The sequence below is a fragment of the Salmo salar genome, chromosome ssa23 (assembly GCF_905237065.1).
Source record: "Salmo salar chromosome ssa23, Ssal_v3.1, whole genome shotgun sequence".
NCBI lineage: Eukaryota > Metazoa > Chordata > Actinopteri > Salmoniformes > Salmonidae > Salmo > Salmo salar.
This window is the reverse complement of record NC_059464.1, coordinates 51,827,363-51,843,686: the sequence shown is the minus strand read 5'-3', so window position 1 is coordinate 51,843,686 and position 16,324 is coordinate 51,827,363. Positions and strand designations below refer to the sequence as shown.

Below are 16,324 nucleotides of genomic sequence, written 5' to 3'. Positions count from 1 at the left end.
AGTAGCCTGTATCTATATAGCAGTAGTAGTAGTAGTAGTAGTAGCCTGTATCTATATAGCAGTAGTAGTAGCCTGTATCTATATAGCAGTAGTAGTAGCCTGTATCTATATAGCAGTAGTAGTAGCCTGTATCTATATAGCAGTAGTAGTAGCCTGTATCTATATAGCAGTAGTAGTAGCCTGTATCTATATAGCAGTAGTAGTAGCCTGTATCTATATAGCAGTAGTAGTAGCCTGTATCTATATAGCAGTAGTAGTAGCCTGTATCTATATAGCAGTAGTAGTAGTAGTAGTAGCCTGTATCTATATAGTAGTAGTAGTAGCCTGTATCTATATAGCAGTAGTAGTAGCCTGTATCTATATAGCAGTAGTAGTAGTAGTAGTAGCCTGTATCTATATAGCAGTAGTAGTAGCCTGTATCTATATAGCAGTAGTAGTAGCCTGTATCTATATAGCAGTAGTAGTAGCCTGTATCTATATAGCAGTAGTAGTAGCCTGTATCTATATAGCAGTAGTAGTAGCCTACTGTGTTGTTGTAGTAGCCTGTATCTATATAGCAGTAGTAGTAGCCTGTATCTATATAGCAGTAGTAGTAGCCTGTATCTATATAGCAGTAGTAGTAGCCTGTATCTATATAGCAGTAGTAGTAGCCTGTATCTATGTTGTAGTAGTAGTAGCCTGTATCTATATAGCAGTAGTAGTAGCCTGTATCTATATAGCAGTAGTAGTAGCCTGTATCTATATAGCAGTAGTAGTAGCCTGTATCTATATAGCAGTAGTAGTAGCCTGTATCTATATAGCAGTAGTAGTAGCCTGTATCTATATAGCAGTAGTAGTAGCCTGTATCTGTAGTAGCAGTAGTAGTAGTAGTAGTAGTAGCCTGTATCTATATAGCAGTAGTAGTAGCCTGTATCTGTATAGCAGTAGCCTGTATCTATATAGCAGTAGTAGTAGTAGTAGCCTGTATCTAGTAGTAGTAGTAGTAGCCTGTATCTATATAGTAGTAGTAGTAGCCTGTATCTATATAGGTAGTAGTAGTAGCCTGTATCTATATAGCAGTAGTAGTAGCCTGTATCTATATAGCAGTAGTAGTAGCCTGTATCTATATAGCAGTAGTAGTAGCCTGTATCTGTGTAGCTGTAGTAGTAGTAGTAGTAGTAGCCTGTATCTATTGGTAGTAGCAGTAGTAGTAGTAGTAGCCTGTATCTATGTAGCAGTAGTAGTAGTAGCCTGTATCTGTATAGCAGTAGCCTGTATCTATATAGCAGTAGTAGTAGTAGTAGTAGCCTGTATCTATATAGTAGTAGTAGTAGCCTGTATCTATATAGTAGTAGTAGTAGCCTGTATCTATATAGCAGTAGTAGTAGCCTTTATCTTCGAGCAGTAGCCTGTATAGCAGCGTAGTAGTAGTAGCAGTAGTAGTAGTAGCCTGTATCTGTATAGCAGTAGCCTGTATCTATATAGCAGCAGTAGTAGTAGTAGCCTGTATCTATATAGCAGCAGTAGTAGTAGTAGTAGTAGCCTGTATCTATATAGCAGCAGTAGTAGTAGTAGTAGTAGTAGCCTGTATCTATATAGCAGTAGTAGTAGTAGTAGTAGCCTGTATCTATATAGCAGTAGTAGTAGTAGTAGTAGCCTGTATCTATATAGCAGTAGTAGTAGTAGTAGCCTGTATCTATATAGCAGTAGTAGTAGTAGTAGCCTGTATCTATATAGCAGTAGTAGTAGTAGTAGTAGCCTGTATCTATATAGCAGTAGTAGTAGTAGTAGTAGCCTGTATCTATATAGCAGTAGTTGTAGTAGTAGTAGCCTGTATCTATATAGCAGTAGTTGTAGTAGCCTGTATCTATATAGCAGTAGTAGTAGTAGCCTGTATCTATATAGCAGTAGTAGTAGTAGCCTGTATCTATATAGCAGTAGTAGTAGTAGCCTGTATCTATATAGCAGTAGTAGTAGTAGCCTGTATCTATATAGTAGTAGCCTGTATCTATATAGCAGTAGTAGTAGTAGTAGTAGTAGCCTGTATCTATATAGCAGTAGTAGTAGCCTGTATCTATATAGCAGTAGTAGTAGTAGTAGTAGCCTGTATCTATATAGCAGTAGTAGTAGTAGTAGTAGTAGCCTGTATCTATATAGCAGTAGTAGTAGTAGTAGTAGTAGTAGTAGTAGTAGTAGTAGTAGTAGTAGCCTGTATCTATATAGCAGTAGTAGTAGTAGTAGTAGCCTGTATCTATATAGCAGTAGTAGTAGCCTGTATCTATATAGCAGTAGTAGTAGCCTGTATCTATATAGCAGTAGTAGTAGTAGTAGTAGTAGTAGCCTGTATCTATATAGCAGTAGTAGTAGCCTGTATCTATATAGTAGTAGTAGCCTGTATCCATATAGTAGTAGTAGTAGCCTGTATCTATATAGCAGTAGTAGTAGTAGTAGTAGCCTGTATCTATATAGCAGTAGTAGTAGCCTGTATCTATATAGCAGTAGTAGTAGTAGCCTGTATCTATATAGCAGCAGTAGTAGTAGTAGCCTGTATCTATATAGCAGCAGTAGTAGTAGTAGTAGCCTGTATCTATATAGCAGTAGTAGTAGCCTGTATCTATATAGCAGCAGTAGTAGTAGTAGTAGTAGCCTGTATCTATATAGCAGTAGTAGTAGTAGTAGTAGCCTGTATCTATATAGCAGTAGTAGTAGTAGTAGTAGTAGCCTGTATCTATATAGCAGTAGTAGTAGTAGTAGCCTGTATCTATATAGCAGTAGTAGTAGTAGCCTGTATCTATATAGCAGCAGTAGTAGTAGTAGTAGTAGCCTGTATCTATATAGCAGTAGTTGTAGTAGTAGTAGCCTGTATCTATATAGCAGTAGTTGTAGTAGCCTGTATCTATATAGCAGTAGTAGTAGTAGCCTGTATCTATATAGCAGTAGTAGTAGTAGCCTGTATCTATATAGCAGTAGTAGTAGTAGCCTGTATCTATATAGCAGTAGTAGTAGTAGTAGCCTGTATCTATATAGCAGCAGTAGTAGTAGTAGTAGCCTGTATCTATATAGCAGTAGTTGTAGTAGCCTGTATCTATATAGCAGTAGTAGTAGTAGCCTGTATCTATATAGCAGTAGTAGTAGTAGCCTGTATCTATATAGCAGTAGTAGTAGTAGCCTGTATCTATATAGCAGTAGTAGTAGTAGCCTGTATCTATATAGCAGTAGTAGTAGTAGCCTGTATCTATATAGCAGTAGTAGTAGTAGCCTGTATCTATATAGCAGTAGTAGTAGTAGCCTGTATCTATATAGTAGTATTAGTAGTAGTAGCCTGTATCTATATAGCAGTAGTAGTAGCCTGTATCTATATAGCAGTAGTAGTAGTAGTAGTAGTAGTAGCCTGTATCTATATAGCAGTAGTAGTAGTAGTAGTAGTAGTAGCCTGTATCTATATAGCAGCAGTAGTAGTAGTAGTAGCCTGTATCTATATAGCAGTAGTAGTAGCCTGTATCTATATAGCAGTAGTAGTAGCCTGTATCTATATAGCAGTAGTAGTAGTAGTAGTAGCCTGTATCTATATAGCAGTAGTAGTAGCCTGTATCTATATAGTAGTAGTAGCCTGTATCTATATAGCAGTAGTAGTAGCCTGTATCTATATAGCAGTAGTAGTAGCCTGTATCTATATAGCAGTAGTAGTAGCCTGTATCTATATAGCAGTAGTAGTAGCCTGTATCTATATAGCAGTAGTAGTAGCCTGTATCTATATAGCAGTAGTAGTAGCCTGTATCTATATAGCAGTAGTAGTAGTAGTAGTAGCCTGTATCTATATAGTAGTAGTAGTAGCCTGTATCTATATAGCAGTAGTAGTAGCCTGTATCTATATAGCAGTAGTAGTAGTAGTAGTAGCCTGTATCTATATAGCAGTAGTAGTAGCCTGTATCTATATAGCAGTAGTAGTAGCCTGTATCTATATAGCAGTAGTAGTAGCCTGTATCTATATAGCAGTAGTAGTAGCCTGTATCTATATAGCAGTAGTAGTAGCCTGTATCTGTGTTGTTGTAGTAGCCTGTATCTATATAGCAGTAGTAGTAGCCTGTATCTATATAGCAGTAGTAGTAGCCTGTATCTATATAGCAGTAGTAGTAGCCTGTATCTATATAGCAGTAGTAGTAGCCTGTATCTTTGTTGTTGTAGTAGTAGCCTGTATCTATATAGCAGTAGTAGTAGCCTGTATCTATATAGCAGTAGTAGTAGCCTGTATCTATATAGCAGTAGTAGTAGCCTGTATCTATATAGCAGTAGTAGTAGCCTGTATCTATATAGCAGTAGTAGTAGCCTGTATCTATATAGCAGTAGTAGTAGCCTGTATCTGTGTTGTTGTAGTAGCAGTAGTAGTAGTAGTAGTAGTAGCCTGTATCTGTGTTGTAGTAGTAGTAGCCTGTATCTGTATAGCAGTAGCCTGTATCTGTATGGCAGTAGTAGTAGTAGTAGCCTGTATCTGTGTAGTAGTAGTAGCCTGTATCTATATAGTAGTAGTAGTAGCCTGTATCTATATAGTAGTAGTAGTAGCCTGTATCTATATAGCAGTAGTAGTAGCCTGTATCTATATAGCAGTAGTAGTAGCCTGTATCTATATAGCAGTAGTAGTAGCCTGTATCTGTGTTGTTGTAGTAGTAGTAGTAGTAGTAGCCTGTATCTGTGTTGTTGTAGTAGCAGTAGTAGTAGTAGTAGCCTGTATCTGTGTTGTAGTAGTAGTAGTAGTAGCCTGTGTCTGTATAGCAGTAGCCTGTATCTGTATGGCAGTAGTAGTAGTAGTAGTAGCCTGTATCTGTGTAGTAGTAGTAGCCTGTATCTATATAGTAGTAGTAGTAGTAGCCTGTATCTGTATATATAGCAGTAGTAGTAGCCTTTATCTGTATATCTGTATAGCAGTAGTCTGTATAGCAGCAGTAGTAGTAGTAGTAGTAGTAGTAGTAGCCTGTATCTGTATAGCAGTAGCCTGTATCTGTATAATAGTAGTAGTAGTAGTAGTAGTAGCAGCCTGTATCTGTATAGCAGTAGCCTGTATCTGTGTAGTAGTAGTAGTAGTAGTAGTAGCCTGTATCTGAGTAGTAGTAGTAGTAGTAGTAGTAGTAGTAGGTAGTAGTAGTAGTAGTAGCCTGTATCTGAGTAGTAGTAGTAGTCTGTATAGTAGTAGTAGTAGTAGTAGTAGCCTGTATCTGTATAGCAGTAGTAGTAGTAGCCTTTATCTGTATAGCAGTAGCCTGTATCTGTATGGCAGTAGTAGTAGTAGTAGCCTGTATCTGTGTAGTAGTAGTAGTAGTAGTAGTAGTAGTAGCCTGTAGTAGTAGTAGTAGTAGTAGCCTGTATCTGTAGTAGTAGTAGCCTGTATCTGTAGTAGTAGTAGCAGTAGCCTGTATCTGTAGTAGTAGTAGCAGCAGCCTGTATCTGTAGTAGTAGTAGCATCAGCCTGTATCTGTAGTAGTAGTAGCAGCAGCCTGTATCTGTAGTAGTAGTAGCAGCAGCCTGTATCTGTAGTAGTAGTAGCAGCAGCCTGTATCTGTAGTAGTAGTAGTAGCAGCAGCCTGTATCTGTAGTAGTAGTAGCAGCAGCCTGTATCTGTAGTAGTAGCAGCAGCAGCCTGTATCTGTAGTAGTAGCAGCAGCAGCCTGTATCTGTAGTAGTAGCAGCAGCAGCCTGTATCTGTAGTAGTAGCAGCAGCAGCCTGTATCTGTAGTAGTAGCAGCAGCAGCCTGTATCTGTAGTAGTAGTAGCAGCAGCAGCAGCCTGTATCTGTAGTAGTAGTAGCAGCAGCAGCCTGTATCTGTAGTAGTAGTAGCAGCAGCAGCCTGTATCTGTAGTAGTAGCAGCCGCAGCCTGTATCTGTAGTAGTAGCAGCCGCAGCCTGTATCTGTAGTAGTAGTAGTAGCAGCAGCAGCCTGTATCTGTAGTAATAGTAGTAGTAGCAGCAGCCTGTATCTGTAGTAATAGTAGTAGTAGCAGCAGCCTGTATCTGTAGTAATAGTAGCAGCAGCAGCTGTATCTGTAGTAGTAGTAGTAGTAGTAGTAGCAGCCTGTATCTGTAGTAGTAGTAGCAGCAGTCTGTTGTAGTAGTAGTAGTAGTAGTAGTAGTAGCCTGTATCTGTATAGTAGTAGTAGCCTGTGTCTGTATAGCAGTAGTAGTAGCAGCAGCCTGTAGTAGTAGTAGTAGTAGCCTGTATCTGTAGTAGTAGTAGTAGTCCTGTATCTGTATAGCAGTAGTAGTAGTAGCCTGTATCTGTATAGCAGCAGTAGTAGTAGTAGTAGCCTGTATCTGTATAGCAGTAGCCTGTATCTGTATAATAGTAGTAGTAGTAGTACTAGTAGCAGCCTGTATCTGTATAGCAATAGCCTGTATCTGTATAGTAGTAGTAGTAGTAGTAGTCTGTATCTGTATAGTAGTAGTAGTAGTAGTAGTAGTAGTAGTAGTAGTAGTAGCCTGTATCTGAGTAGTAGTAGTAGTCTGTATAGTAGTAGTAGCCTGTATCTGTATAGTAGTAGTAGTAGTAGCCTGTATCTGTATAGCAGTAGCCTGTATCTGTATGGCAGTAGTAGTAGTAGTAGTAGTAGTAGTAGTAGCCTGTATCTGTGTAGTAGTAGTAGTAGTAGTAGTAGCCTGTATCTGTGTAGTAGTAGTAGTAGTAGTAGCCTGTATCTGTGTAGTAGTAGTAGTAGTAGTAGTAGCAGCAGCCTGTATCTGTAGTAGTAGCAGCAGCCTGTATCTGTAGTAGTAGCAGCAGCCTGTATCTGTAGTAGTAGCAGCAGCCTGTATCTGTAGTAGTAGCAGCAGCCTGTATCTGTAGTAGTAGCAGCAGCCTGTATCTGTAGTAGTAGTAGCAGTCTCTATCTGTAGTAGTAGCAGCAGCAGCCTGTATCTGTAGTAGTAGCAGCAGCAGCCTGTATCTGTAGTAGTAGTAGCAGCAGCCTGTATCTGTAGTAGTAGTAGCAGCAGTCTGTAGTAGTAGTAGTAGTAGTAGTAGTAGTAGCCTGTATCTGAGTAGTAGTAGTAGTCTGTATAGTAGTAGTAGCCTGTATCTGTATAGTAGTAGTAGTAGTAGTAGTAGCATGTGTCTGTATAGCAGTAGTAGTAGTAGTAGCATGTGTCTGTATAGCAGTAGTAGTAGTAGCCTGTATCTGTATAGCAGTAGCCTGTATCTGTATGGCAGTAGTAGTAGTAGTAGTAGCCTGTATCTGTGTAGTAGTAGTAGTAGTAGCCTGTATCTGTGTAGTAGTAGTAGTAGCCTGTATCTGTGTAGTAGTAGTAGTAGCCTGTATCTGTGTAGTAGTAGTAGTAGTAGTAGTAGCCTGTATCTGTGTAGTAGTAGTAGTAGTAGTAGTAGCCTGTATCTGTGTAGTAGTAGTAGTAGTAGTAGCCTGTATCTGTGTAGTAGTAGTAGTAGTAGTAGTAGCCTGTATCTGTGTAGTAGTAGTAGTAGTAGTAGCAGCAGCCTGTATCTGTAGTAGTAGCAGCAGCCTGTATCTGTAGTAGTAGCAGCAGCCTGTATCTGTAGTAGTAGCAGCAGCCTGTATCTGTAGTAGTAGCAGCAGCAGCCTGTATCTGTAGTAGTAGTAGCAGTCTGTATCTGTAGTAGTAGCAGCAGCAGCCTGTATCTGTAGTAGTAGCAGCAGCAGCCTGTATCTGTAGTAGTAGTAGCAGCAGCCTGTATCTGTAGTAGTAGTAGCAGCAGTCTGTAGTAGTAGTAGTAGTAGCAGCAGCCTGTATCTGTAGTAGTAGTAGCAGCAGTCTGTAGTAGTAGTAGTAGTAGTAGCCTGTATCTGTATAGCAGTAGTAGTAGCAGCAGCCTGTATCTGTAGTAGTAGTAGCAGCAGTCTGTAGTAGTAGTAGTAGTAGTAGCCTGTATCTGTATAGTAGTAGTAGCCTGTATCTGTATAGTAGTAGTAGTAGTAGTAGTAGTAGCAGCAGCAGCAGCCTGTATCTGTAGTAGTAGTAGTAGCCTGTATCTGTATAGCAGTAGTAGTAGTAGCCTGTATCTGTATAGTAGTAGTAGTAGTAGTAGTCTGTATAGCAGTAGTAGTATTAGTAGTAGTTGTAGTAGTAGCCTGTATCTGTGTAGTAGTAGTAGTAGCCTGTATCTGTGTAGCAGTAGTAGTAGTAGCCTGTATCTGTGTAGCAGTAGTAGCCTGTATCTGTATAGCAGTAGTAGTAGTAGTAGTAGTAGTAGTCTGTAGTAGTAGTAGTAGTAGTAGCCTGTATCTGTATAGTAGTGGTAGCCTGTATCTGTATAGTAGTAGTAGTAGTAGTAGTAGTAGTAGTAGTAGTAGTAGTAGTAGTAGTAGTAGTAGCAGCAGCCTGTATCTGTAGTAGTAGCAGCAGCCTGTATCTGTATAGCAGTAGTAGTAGTAGCCTGTATCTGTATAGTAGTAGTAGTAGTAGTAGCCTGTATCTGTATAGCAGTAGTAGTATTAGTAGTAGTTGTAGTAGTAGTAGTAGCCTGTATCTGTGTAGTAGTAGTAGTAGCCTGTATCTGTGTAGTAGTAGTAGCCTGTATCTGTGTAGCAGTAGTAGCCTGTATCTGTATAGCAGTAGTAGTAGTAGTAGTAGTAGCCTGTATCAATGTAGTAGTAGTATCCTGTATCTGTGTAGTAGTAGTAGCCTGTATCTGTATAGCAGTAGTAGTAGTAGCCTGTATCTGTATAGCAGTAGTAGTAGTAGTAGCCTGTATCTGTATAGCAGTAGTAGTAGTAGCCTGTATCTGTATAGTAGCCTATGTATGTAAGTAATATTAATATCTTACAGGGGATCTACTAGGTTTAAGTACTAGGCTTCTCTTCTATTATATAGTCTAATATTATAATACAGTGGATCACTAGTACTAGGCTTCTCTTCTGTTATATAGTCTAATATTATCATACACTAACCCTAACCTTAGGGCTATAGGCCTATATTCAGTCAGGGACCTGATGCATTTAACACTCACATCTACAGCTGAACCGATGTGGACAATTATCTCTCTAACTTAACCCTCACCCCTCTCTCTAACCTAACCCTCACCCCTCTCTGTATCCTAACCCTCACCCCTCTCTGTATCCTAACCCTCACCCCTCTCTGTATCCTAACCCTCACCCCTCTCTGTAACCTAACCCTCACCCCTCTCTGTATCCTAACCCTCACCCCTCTCTGTAACCTCACCCCTCTCTGTATCCTAACCCTCACCCCTCTCTGTAACCTAACCCTCACCCCTCTCTGTAACCTAACCCTCACCCCTCTCTGTATCCTAACCCTCACTCCTCTCTGTGTCCTAACCCTCACCCCTCTCTGTATCCTAACCCTCACCCCTCTCTGTATCCTAACCCTCACCCCTCTCTGTAACCTCACCCTCACCCCTCTCTGTAACCTCACCCTCACCCCTCTCTGTATCCTAACGCTCACCCCTCTCTGTAACCTAACCCTCACTCCTCTCTGTATCCTAACCCTCACTCCTCTCTGTGTCCTAACCCTCACCCCTCTCTGTATCCTAACCCTCACTCCTCTCTGTATCCTAACCTTCACCCCTCTCTGTATCCTAACCTTCACCCCTCTCTGTAACATAATCCTCACCCCTCTCTGTATCCTAACCCTCACTCCTCTCTGTGTCCTAACCCTCACCCCTCTGTGTTATCAGGTATGTGATCGGCACTTTGGAGCTCTTGGTAGCAGAGAACTATATGATAGTGTATCTGAACGGAGCCACGTCCAGGAAGAAGATGCCCAGTGTGGGCTGGCTCAGGAAGTGCTACCAGCAGATCGACCGCAGGTGAGACACAGTAGCCCAGTTACTCTGTTACCCAGTTACCCAGTTACCCTGTTACTCTGTTACCCAGTTACTCTGTTACCCAGTTACCCAGTTACTCTGTTACCCAGTTACTCTGTTACTCTGTTACCCAGTTACTCTGTTACTCTGTTACCCAGTTACTCTGTTACTCTGTTACCCTGTTACTCTGTTACCCAGTTACTCTGTTACCCAGTTACTCTGTTACCCAGTTACTCTGTTACCCAGTTACTCTGTTACCCAGTTACCTGTTACCCAGTTACTCTGTTACCCAGTTACTCTGTTACTCTGTTACTCTGTTACTCTGTTACCCAGTTACTCTGTTACCCAGTTACTCTGTTACCCAGTTACCCAGTTACTCTGTTACCCAGTTACTCTGTTACCCAGTTACTCTGTTACCCAGTTACTCTGTTACCCAGTTACTCTGTTACCCAGTTACTCTGTTACCCAGTTACTCTGTTACTCTGTTACCCAGTTACTCTGTTACCCAGTTACTCTGTTACCCAGTTACCCAGTTACCCAGTTACTCTGTTACCCAGTTACTCTGTTACCCAGTTACTCTGTTACCCAGTTACTCTGTTACCCAGTTACTCTGTTACCCAGTTACCCAGTTACTCTGTTACCCAGTTACCCAGTTACTCTGTTACCCTGTTACCCAGTTACTCTGTTACCCAGTTACCCAGTTACTCTGTTACCCAGTTACCCAGTTACTCTGTTACCCAGTTACTCTGTTACCCAGTTACTCTGTTACCCAGTTACCCAGTTACTCTGTTACCCAGTTACCCAGTTACTCTGTTACCCAGTTACCCAGTTACTCTGTTACCCAGTTACTCTGTTACTCTGTTACCCTGTTACTCTGTTACTCTGTTACCCAGTTACTCTGTTACCCAGTTACCCAGTTACTCTGTTACCCAGTTACTCTGTTACCCAGTTACCCTGTTACCCTGTTACCCTGTTACCCAGTTACCCAGTTACTCTGTTACTCTGTTACCAGTTACTCTGTTACTCTGTTACTCTGTTACTCTGTTACCCAGTTACTCTGTTACCCAGTTACTCTGTTACCCAGTTACTCTGTTACCCAGTTACCCAGTTACTCTGTTACCCAGTTACTCAGTTACTCTGTTACCCAGTTACCCAGTTACTCTGTTACCCAGTTACCCAGTTACTCTGTTACCCAGTTACTCTGTTACCCAGTTACTCTGTTACCCAGTTACTCTGTTACCCAGTTACTCTGTTACCCAGTTACTCTGTTACCCAGTTACTCTGTTACCCTGTTACCCTGTTACCCTGTTACTCTGTTACCCAGTTACTCTGTTACCCAGTTACTCTGTTACCCAGTTACTCTGTTACCCAGTTACTCTGTTACTCTGTTACTCTGTTACCCTGTTACTCTGTTACCCTGTTACCCTGTTACCCAGTTACTCTGTTACCCTGTTACTCTGTTACCCTGTTACTCTGTTACTCTGTTACCCTGTTACTCTGTTACTCTGTTACCCAGTTACCCAGTTACTCTGTTACCCAGTTACTCTGTTACCCAGTTACTCTGTTACCCAGTTACTCTGTTACCCAGTTAATCTGTTACTCTGTTACCCAGTTAATCTGTTACTCTGTTACCCAGTTAATCTGTTACTCTGTTACCCAGTTAATCTGTTACTCTGTTACCCAGTTAATCTGTTACTCTGTTACCCAGTTAATCTGTTACTCTGTTACCCAGTAGACCTGGTACCCGGTGGTCGACCAGTACAGGCTTCTCAAATTACCCAACTACCACAATACAGCACACTGCTCTACCACAACACGTCTACAATACAGCACACTGCTCTACCACAATACAGCACACTGCTCTACCACAATACAGCACACTGCTCTACCACAATACAGCACACTGCTCTACCACAATACAGCACACTGCTCTACCACAATACAGCACACTGCTCTACCACAACATGTCTATAATACAGCACACTGCCCTACCACAATACAGCACACTGCTCTCCCACAATACAGCACACTGCTCTCCCACAATACAGCACACTGCTCTCCCACAATACAGCACACTGCTCTACCACAATACAGCACACTGCTCTACCACAACATGTCTACAATACAGCACACTGCTCTTCCACAACATGTCTACAATACAGCACACTGCTCTTCCACAACACGTCTACAATACAGCACACTGCTCTACCACAACATGTCTACAATACAGCACACTGCTCTACCACAATACAGCACACTGCTCTACCACAATACAGCACACTGCTCTACCACAATACGTCTACAATACAGCACACTGCTCTACCACAACATGTCTACAATACAGCACACTGCTCTACCGCAACACGTCTACAATACAGCACACTGCTCTACCACAATACAGCACACTGCTCTACCACAACATACACCATTAAGATAAGTGGTGTATGTGTGTAAAGTCCATGGAGAATAAGAGCGCCTCTTCCCAGCTTCCCACTGCTCTGAGGCTAGGAAACACTGTCACCACCGATAAATCTACATTTTCAAAAAGCATTTTTCTACGGCTGGCCATGCTTTCCACCTGGCTACCGCTACCCCGGCCAACAGCTCTGCACCTCCTGCAGCAAATTGCCCAACCCCCCGCTTCTCCTTCACCCAAATCCAGACAGCTGATGTTCTGAAAGAGCTGCAAAATCTGGATCCCTACAAATCAGCTGGGCTAGACAATCTGGACCCTCTCTTTCTAAAATGATCCATGAAATTGTTGCTATAACCCCTATTTACTAGCCTGTTCAACTTCTTTCGTATCGTCTGAGATCCCCAAAGATTGGAAAGCTGCCACGGTCATCCGGGGAGACACAAACTGTTACAGACCTATATCTATCCTACCCTGCCTTTCTAAAATCTTCGAAAGCCAAGTTAAAAAAACAGATCACTGACCATTTCGAATCTCACCGTACCTTCTCCGCTATGCAATCTGGTTTCCGAGCTGGTCATGGGTGCACCTCAGCCACGCTCAAGGTCCTAAACAATATCATAACCGTCATCGATAAAAGACAGTACTGTGCAGCTGTATTCATCGACCTGGCCAAGGCTTTCGACTCTGCCAATCACAGCATTCTTATCGGCGGACTCAATATCCTTTCTCAAATGACTGCCTCGCCTGGCTCACCAACTACTTCTCAGATAGAGTTCAGTGTGTCAAATCGGAGGGCCTGTTGTCTGGACCTCTGGCAGTCTCTATGGGGGTTGCCACAGGGTTCAATTCTCGGGCCGACTCTCTTTTCTGTATATATCAATGATGTCGCTCTTGCTGCTGGGGATTCTCTGATCCACCTCTAAGCAGATGGCACCATTCTGTAAACATCTGGCCCTTTTTTGGACTCTCTAAACGATCTTCAATGCCATACAACACTCCTTCTGTGGCCTCCAACTGCTTTTAAATGCTAGTAAAACTAAATGCATGCTCTTCAACCGATTGCTGCCTGCACCCACCCGCCCGGCTAGCATCACTACTCTGGACAGTTCTGACGTAGAATATGTGGACAACTACAAATACCTGGGTGTCTGGTTAGACTGTAAACTCTCCTTCCAGACTCACATTAAGCATCTCCAATCCAAAATTAAATCTAGAATCGGCTTCCTATTTCGCAACAAAGCCTCCTTCACTCATGCTGCCAAACATACCCTCGTAAAACTGACTATCCTACCGATCCTCGACTTCGGCGATGTCATTTACAAAATAGCCTCCAATCCTCTACTCAGCAAACTGGATGCAGTCTATCACAGTACCATCCATTTTGTCACCAAAGCCCCATATACTACCCACCACTGCGACCTGTATGCTCTCGTTGGCTGGCCCTCGCTACATATTCGTCGCCAAACCCACTGGCTACAGGTCATCTACAAGTCTCTGCTAGGTAAAGCCCCGCCTTATCTCAGCTCACTGGTCACCATAGCAACACCCACCTGTAGCACACGCTCCAGCAGGTATATTTCACCGGTCATCCCCAAAGCCAACACTTCCTTTGGCCGCCTTTCCTTCCAGTTCTCTGCTGCCAATGACTGGAACGAACTGCAAAAATCACTGAAGCTGGAGACTCATATCTCCCTCTCTAACTTTAAGCATCAGCTGTCAGAGCAGCTCACCGATCACTGTAGCTGCACACAGCCCATCTGTAAATTGCCCACCCAACTACCTCATCCCCATATTGTATTTTGCTTCTTGTTCTTTTGCACCCCAGTATCTCAACTTGCACATCATCATCTGCACGTCTATCACTCCAGTATTAATGCTAAATTATAATTATTTTGACCTCTATGGCCTATTTATTGCCTTACCTCCCTACTCTTCTACATTTGCACACTCTGTACATAGATTTTTCTATTTTGTTGTTGACTGTATGTTTGTTTATGTGTAACTTTGTGTTGTTTGTGTCGCACTGCTTTGCTTTAACTTGGCCAGGTCGCAGTTGTAAATGAGAACTTGTTCTCAACTGGCCTACCTGGTTAAATAAAGGTGAAATAAAAAATAAATTAAAAAAAAGATATTTCTTACACCTATCAGAGATTTGGCATTCAGACCATGCCCATTGCCTAAGCTACCGGTGATGCCCGTTGCCTAAGCTACCGGTGATGCCCGTTGCCTAAGCTACCGGTGATGCCCGTTGCCTAAGCTACCGGTGATGCCCGTTGCCTAAGCTACCGGTGATGCCCGTTGCCTAAGCTACCGGTGATGCCCGTTGCCTAAGCTACCGGTGATGCCCGTTGCCTAAGCTACCGGTGATGCCCGTTGCCTAAGCTACCGGTGATGCCCGTTGCCTAAGCTACCGGTGATGCCCGTTGCCTAAGCTACCGGTGATGCCCGTTGCCTAAGCTACCGGTGATGCCCGTTGCCGAAGCCATTGGATGTTCACTACGGACATGCCCTTTCTCCTCTTTCAGGTTAAGGAAGAATTTGAAGTCGTTGATTATCGTCCACCCCTCCTGGTTTATCCGCACCCTCCTGGCCCTCACCAAACCCTTTATAAGGTAGGTGGTCATAACCGTCACCCAACACTTCCTAAGGTAGGTAATAACCTTTCGTAAGGTACAGTAGGTGCCTCTGTTTTCATAATAAAGACCTATCGGATCCCTAAATGTCTTCTGCTTTCCTCGTTTCAGCTCAAAGTTCAGCCAGAAGATCCAGTTTGTGTTCAACTTGACAGACCTTTCTGTACTGGTTCCTATGGAATACGTCTCTATACCAGACTGCATTAAAGAGTAGGTCTATGTTGTATATATCTATACCAGACTGCATTAAAGAGTAGGTCTATGTTGTATATCTCTATACCAGACTGCATTAAAGAGTAGGTCTATGTTGTATATATCTATACCAGACTGCATTAAAGAGTAGGTCTATGTTGTATATCTCTATACCAGACTGCATTAAAGAGTAGGTCTATGTTGTATATCTCTATACCAGACTGCATTAAAGAGGTGGTCTATGTTGTATATATCTATACCAGACTGCATTAAAGAGGTGGTCTGTGTTGTATATATCTATACCAGACTGCATTAAAGAGTAGGTCTATGTTGTATATATCTATACCAGACTGCATTAAAGAGGTGGTCTGTGTTGTATATATCTATACCAGACTGCATTAAAGAGTAGGTCTATGTTGTATATCTCTATACCAGACTGCATTAAAGAGGTGGTCTGTGTAGTATATATCTATACCAGACTGCATTAAAGAGTAGGTCTGTGTTGTATATCTCTATACCAGACTGCATTAAAGAGGTGGTCTGTGTTGTATATATCTATACCAGACTGCATTAAAGAGTAGGTCTGTGTTGTATATCTCTATACCAGACTGCATTAAAGAGTAGGTCTATGTTGTATATCTCTATACCAGACTGCATTAAAGAGTAGGTCTGTGTTGTATATCTCTATACCAGACTGCATTAAAGAGGTGGTCTGTGTTGTATATATCTATACCAGACTGCATTAAAGAGTAGGTCTGTGTTGTATATCTCTATACCAGACTGCATTAAAGAGTAGGTCTGTGTTGTATATCTCTATACCAGACTGCATTAAAGAGTAGGTCTGTGTTGTATATCTCTATACCAGACTGCATTAAAGAGTAGGTCTGTGTTGTATATCTCTATACCAGACTGCATTAAAGAGTAGGTCTATGTTGTATATCTCTATACCAGACTGCATTAAAGAGGTGGTCTGTGTAGTATATCTCTATACCAGACTGCATTAAAGAGTAGGTCTATGTTGTATATATCTATACCAGACTGCATTAAAGAGTAGGTCTGTGTTGTATATCTCTATACCAGACTGCATTAAAGAGTAGGTCTATGTAGTATATATCTATACCACACTGCTTTAAAGACTAGGTCTGTGTTGTATATCTCTATACCAGACTGAATTAACCTCCCTGGGCTACACCTAGTCAACAGCCAGTGGAATCGCGTGGCACGAAATATAAATACCTCATAAATGCTATAACTTCAATTTCTCAAACATATAACTATTTCACACCATTTTAAAGACAAGACTCTCGTTAATCTAACCACAC

General features: G+C 41.8%; 1 protein-coding gene across 3 annotated transcripts in view; it reads left to right on the top strand.

Annotated features, from left to right (window-relative positions):
- bnip2 (BCL2 interacting protein 2) overlaps nt 1–16,324 on the top strand; it is an 80,269-nt gene that overhangs the window by 60,223 nt on the left and 3,722 nt on the right. For all 3 annotated transcript variants that reach the window (XM_045705974.1, XM_045705975.1, XM_045705973.1), the window contains 3 exons: nt 9,633–9,764; nt 14,703–14,789; nt 14,922–15,020. In XM_045705974.1, coding sequence (XP_045561930.1) covers nt 9,633–9,764; nt 14,703–14,789; nt 14,922–15,020 — 318 coding nt within the window. The remainder of the gene's footprint in view (nt 1–9,632; nt 9,765–14,702; nt 14,790–14,921; nt 15,021–16,324) is intronic.